Here is a 5,924-nt window from a genome sequence, read left to right as displayed (position 1 = left end):
ATGTATATTATATTCAAAATACAATACACAAAACAGGTTCCAGTTTACTACTCTTCCCATCACAGTTTAATAGCTATATACGGTATCAAGTATTTGCAAATATCTTCAAGAGTCTTCAAAAATCGTCCTTGTAAACTACCAGATGTTAACAGAACAGACCAAACTCTGTCCTCAAAGTCCTTGTAAGAAGCAAAGGCAGGCTGTAAGTAACTCCACAATTAAAACCTTAATCAGAGGTGTAATTTCAGCTCACAATAAGCGACTGCCAAGGAGGCTTCCTCCAGAAAAACTGTCATGATTAACGGATTGGTGCGCCCAGGAGACAGACTCGACGGATCTGTCCCAGACACAACTCAGCTTCCTTGGAACCAGTCCAGTCACACTGACAGACCAAGGGACTGTTCCAGATTGCCCCCACACATCACAGACTAGTCCTTGTTCAGCACTTGATGTGGAAACTAAAAAAAGGAGTTGGGGGCACCCTACAGTTTGGGGGGAAAGGTATGCAGCAAAGCAAAGAGCAAGGGTCATCATTCAAAATCCCACACGTGGCTTTTCTTGTGTGAGGGGACAGTTTCGGATGGCACCTCCCTCGGGGTCAGGCAGCGAGGGCGGGTTCTGCTGTGGATGCACACACACTTTGGCTCTACCTGCCCTTCAAATTACAAAAGAAAATTCGGGGTTTGGAGAGATCTGATACTACTGGTAATCTGCAACACCCTGGATCTGCGGTTCCTTCTGACAGAGGCTGCTGTCTAGCGCACCTTCTGCTGTTTGCCACCAGGCCAGAAAGCACCTTCTAGAAATTTCTTTCTCTTCTCCCTATCCAGGATATTTTTTTTGAGCTGTCCTCAAAATAGAGATGAATTTCACCCAGCACTTATTACTTCTAAAGCAAATGAAAAAGTATGAAGCCTGACCTCAACCAGTTTCTTTTTTTTGCTGATGTTGTTCTTTTGCAGTTTCTCAGGTTGAGGAGCCGCTCTGCTAACTGGTGGCCTGAAACAAACAATTTAAAGAGACAACAATCAATAGGTTGGAAAGCAAACCAGAACCTTCAAAACCATGACAGACGTTTTACACGTGGACAGGAAATGGCCAACTGCAGCTGCAGGAGCTTAATGCCTAACTTCAGTTCTTGGAGTCGTACAATAAACCGTCTGAAGCCATATGCATTTCGATGGAAGAGCAGAGCAGGGATAACATGGATGCAGATTTTGTGGATGACACACTGGACAGCAGGTTTACTTTTAAAAAAAATCATAATGGTTTAGATGCATAAGAATATCCTTGAATACTGAGTGATAGTGAATTGTTACTTTCAGAAATGTTCTCAAAGATTTTCTACAGCTGGCAGTTGACCTTTCCCCAACCTTGCTTCTAAAAAGCCCCATCACCAACCCTCGACATGACTTTATTAATATCTTCTCAAAATCATATTAGAGAGAAAATTATTAAATTTTAAAATGTACAAATCATTAATCCACGTGAATTTAACAGACACCAAGGCCAGCAAAGCATTTAAATATAATTACTGTTGCTAACAGTAGCTAAAAAGACAAATGTAGAACACAGACTGAAATAAAATTTGATTCATGCAAATGGTCTTTAAAGACAGATAACCTTTACTGCTGCTATTGAGCTCTCCGAGAAAAAAAGAGGCACAAACCTAAGAGGAGTAGAGAGAGCTCAGCCACGACCTTACAAGATCAACTGCCGGCTGCACAGCTCCACTTCAGCTGACCCCTGTGCTCATGGAAGCATAAAGATTCTCCCTCTCTGTTAACAGATATCCATGAGGGCCAATTCTAACCCTGTCAACGGCGGAACAGAGCCGTAAAAACTGCACTGGGTTATGCAGAAATTAGCCCGAGAAATCAGGCCAAGATTCTTTATCATGTTTGACCATCTTTTACTCAGAAATACGGTCTGGCTAGAAGGCTGCGGTGGAAGTGGTGATGCAGAAGAATAAGAACAGCTATTACGGTTAACTGCTTGCTCCAAAACCTCACTTGGTAGGTGCTGTAATAATTCAAACCCCACCCCACTGCATGCCCTTGAACTCCAACTGCCGATTCTGGAACACAGTTAAACAACAGTGGGTTCTGTCAATGAAAAAACAAAATGCCCGGATGCCTGGCCTCTATTTAATGAACACTCGAACTTGTAAAGCATCTCCCCAGTTTAAGATTTAAAAAAGGTGCAAACTTGATGTAGATTATATAAGTGTGAAAATTAGAGTGTTCTTGTCCTTACGCTGTAACTGCCTGTAACTCTCAGTTGCAGAAGAATGAAATCCCCTTTGCTTAGAGGGAGCTGCTTCTTCTGGAACTGCTTTTCTAATGGAAGGTAGTAAAGGCAACAGAGGACAAACACAGAGCTAGAACACTCACTGCTACACAGCCAGAATACTTATCGCGGGGGTAACTAGCATGAAAAGCTGAGCTCTCACAAAACCAGCACAAAGCTGGAGGTGAGCACACTAACCACTTCTCCAGCAAACACGCACACTCACTCAGTACTAGCACGGCACAGAGCGGGTGATCTTTGACATCAAAAGAGCAAAAGAGTTACCTTGATCCCCTTGTAAGCAGCAAACAAAGCCAAGTAAGACACTTAATACAGTTTAGGTGTACTTCTGACCACTTTACTCATGCACAAGCACTTTCAGAGCTGACCAGTCATTCCTCCGTGGCACAACACATGCCATTCAAGCATGCCAGCAAGAACTAAAACAGAAATTAAAGAGTGCACCAGTCTACAAATTTGGAAACGTCGTCCCCTGGCACCCTGGGTAGCCTCTGCACTACAGTTCCTACGGACTGAGGGAAAAGGGCAGCTACGTCCATGCTTGCTGCACACTCGATACTGAAGACAAAGGTGATTCCACGCACGTGTGTGTTTTCAGGCGCCTGACAGCGATGGAAACGGTTAGAAACTTAACGGTCTCGTAAGCACTGTTGCGAATTTGACACAATGGGTGCTTGTCCTCTGCCCTAGCCCAGCCTGCAGCGTGGCCTCACAATTGTTCCTTGGTAGGCCAAGTTACTCACGGGGACAGCCTGTTCTTTTTTGTTCCCAGCGAACAAGTACCTTAATTTTCTCTGAAAGCGGTCAATCAAGTCGCGTTACATAACCATCAGCGGGAACTGGACCGAATAGCAGCACAGTCACCAGTGGAGAAGGGGTGGGGGAAATTATTACAGAACTTAATTCTCTTACAAAATCCAATCGTTATGTGATGCTAGAACAGCAAAAGCCACTTCAGCCCAGATTTACTGAGGCCTTTGAACCAGTACTTATGAAAATAATCATTTTCTTGCACGCTCCCTGCTCTTTTTTTCTGTTTTAGCATAATTTCAAAATGGATCACTTTTCATTTCCCAGGAGTGCATCAGTTACAGTTTACAACAGGAGCAAGCTGAAATTTTTTACGAAAGCCAGAGAACACTACTGCTATGACAAGACTGGTAACCACTAGATCGTAAGCATGAGATTCGTTTTGGAAACGGACACATACACACGTCTACTTTGATACACCTCTCTCCACAGCACACACGAACACAAATGCTGTGTGCATTCATATATACACGTACAGGTATATACACACGTTTGCATTCACTGCCTTATCGTCTGCTTGAGACAACAAATGTAAAGCAGCAAATTCACTTTCGTTTCTAACAAGGGTGTGACGACACCTAGTTCATTTTGATACAGAAGGTGGCAGTGTCAAGACAAGCAATTTGCACCGTAGCAAATGACAGGTATTTACCCCTTCTGACCTACGCAATCTGCACCGTACATTCACAGCAATCTGTGCGTTTTCTGTACTCTGTGGTGTTCGTACTTACTTGACAATTCCCTGCCTCCAAAGGAAAGCAAGTTAAAACATAATACAAGCATTAACGGTTTCTTTCCAGTAATTTAAAATAAACACGCTTATATTACGTTATGGGATGAATGACCTCCAGGAAAGGTAAGACACAGTCAGACAATTGAAGGCTTTCAGTTCTTTAGATACTGTGAATACAGCAAATAAAATTTCCGTTACTAACAATTACCTTGATGATACTCTACACAAGTATGCACGGTTAGAAATCGGAGAGCTAACCCCAGCTTTAAACTGACAAAATCTCACCCACTGTCCACATGGGTCCTCATGCGGAAATGTAAAAAGGTGCAAGTGACAGTTCGTTCACTCTCCTCTGAGGCAGAAGGCTGCCTGAAACAGCCAAACCCATGAGGAGGAAGAGGAGCTGAAATCACGGGTGGGGTGAACAGGCAGCACCAGGACAGAGCGTAACAGACGGACACAGCGAGAGCTGGGCGGGAGGGAAGAGGGAATGGGGCTTTGGAAAAGGGGGGCACTTTGAGGGAGAAGAGAGATGCGATCTTGGAAAACAGGGCCAAAGTAAGGGGTGGGGGTGGGAGTCAGTTCCATTTAGAAGGAAAATAAAGGAGAGAAAAAGCAGACCAGAAATTTTTACGACGAATTCTGTGGGAGGGGGCTGACGAGCTCGTGTTTTCAGAGCACATGGCACAACTGCTCTCTGATGAGACTCGCTGTCTCCATCAGCATGGGAACAGCATTGGATCTTCACAAACAACGCTGACAATGAGGACTGGAGCAGGGACAGATGGACAGAAACGTCCTGACACCGAGAAGGTGACGGGCTGGGCCCTGCAGAGACGGGTAGAGAGAAGCTGAAGAGTCTCCAAACGGGGGACTAACATGTGCATTGAGACGGCTGCTAACTGGAGAGGGAACACGCCTGGACACTGCACCCAGAGCAGAACGGGCAGGACTGCTCCCGGGAAGAGAAAGCAAGGTTCAGAGAGAGGTAAGATGATCCACTACTAGTAGGCTTGTTTAGACAAGGGAATTAAAAATCCAAGTTGTTTTTTTTTTTTAAAAAAAAAAAAAAGTACTGTTCCTTTCAGAACAGAAGCAGCTTTTCAAAGCACGCTGCCACTAGCTGCTGGGAGGGGGGGGCTCCCAAGCGCCCTAGAACTGTTTTTTTTTTAAAAAAAAAAAAAATTACTGTCCCTTTCAGAACAGAAGCAGTTTTTCAAATCACGCTGCCACTAGCTGCTGGGAGGGGGGTGCTCCCAAGCGCCCTAGAACTGCTGCAGAACTCCTACAGCTTTAAAAAGTGAGGAAAAGATTTTGTGAATTGTAGACCCTGGGATTTTCCCACCCCAACATACAAACGAGTTCTACATGCTGCTACTTTTCCTTTACATTTTGTGGGTAATGAAGACAACAGAAAAGAATAGTATTCAATATGAAAATATGCTACTCTCTAATAGTGGATCAAAGGAAAGCCAAAACAAAACTAGAGGGAAACATCAATTGTAATCTAAATTATTTTTTATAAGGGTCACACTGAAAAAGCCCTGGTATGGTTACAATATTTATGCCTGCACAGGTATGCTGATGCACTCTTTAAAAAAACAAAAAAGGAAAGGTATTGCAGGACGTATGGTGGCGGCAGCCGTTTCGTACGTTGTAAGGGAAGCTAGTCATTGCATTCACGTCAGCCCGGTTCAGCCTCCAAATGTGAAACGAGCCCAAAAGCAGATTAATAAGAAGGGTAATCACTTCTGAATGAAATCTGAAGGTTGATTGTTCTAAACATCTTGCAAAGCTGTTAAGCTAACCAGCTACTGTAAACAGACTGGTCCTTTGCACCGAGATCTGCCGCCTGTAAATCACTGCACGGACAGGACTGTCTGGAAGAACCCTCAGCCCTCTCTGCCAAAAGCCACTTCAGAGACATGTCATAACCTGCTTTAGGCAGAACCTGCATTTCTGGGTTTGAGCTAAAAAGTTTTGAATAGCTCAGGCAATGAGACTTTAGGAGAGCCCTCTCCATATACTACCAAGGCATCAGAATCAACCTGCTTTGGAAGGTCTCTTTCCC

General features: G+C 44.1%; 1 protein-coding gene across 1 annotated transcript in view; it reads right to left on the bottom strand.

Annotated features, from left to right (window-relative positions):
- Nucleotides 1-920: 920 nt before the first annotated feature.
- Nucleotides 921-5,924, bottom strand: part of LOC104499712 (echinoderm microtubule-associated protein-like 6) — a gene marked incomplete at both ends in the record, with an annotated part of 57,856 nt that continues 52,852 nt past the window's right edge. The window contains 3 exons of the mRNA XM_010143258.1: nucleotides 921-999; nucleotides 2,575-2,583; nucleotides 3,852-3,866. Coding sequence (XP_010141560.1) covers nucleotides 921-999; nucleotides 2,575-2,583; nucleotides 3,852-3,866 — 103 coding nt within the window. The remainder of the gene's footprint in view (nucleotides 1,000-2,574; nucleotides 2,584-3,851; nucleotides 3,867-5,924) is intronic.

The sequence above is a fragment of the Buceros rhinoceros genome, unplaced genomic scaffold (genome assembly GCF_000710305.1).
Source record: "Buceros rhinoceros silvestris isolate BGI_N320 unplaced genomic scaffold, ASM71030v1 scaffold13539, whole genome shotgun sequence".
Lineage (NCBI taxonomy): Eukaryota > Metazoa > Chordata > Aves > Bucerotiformes > Bucerotidae > Buceros > Buceros rhinoceros.
The sequence above is the reverse complement of the archived record's forward strand: the minus strand, read 5'-3'. Positions and strand labels throughout refer to the sequence as shown.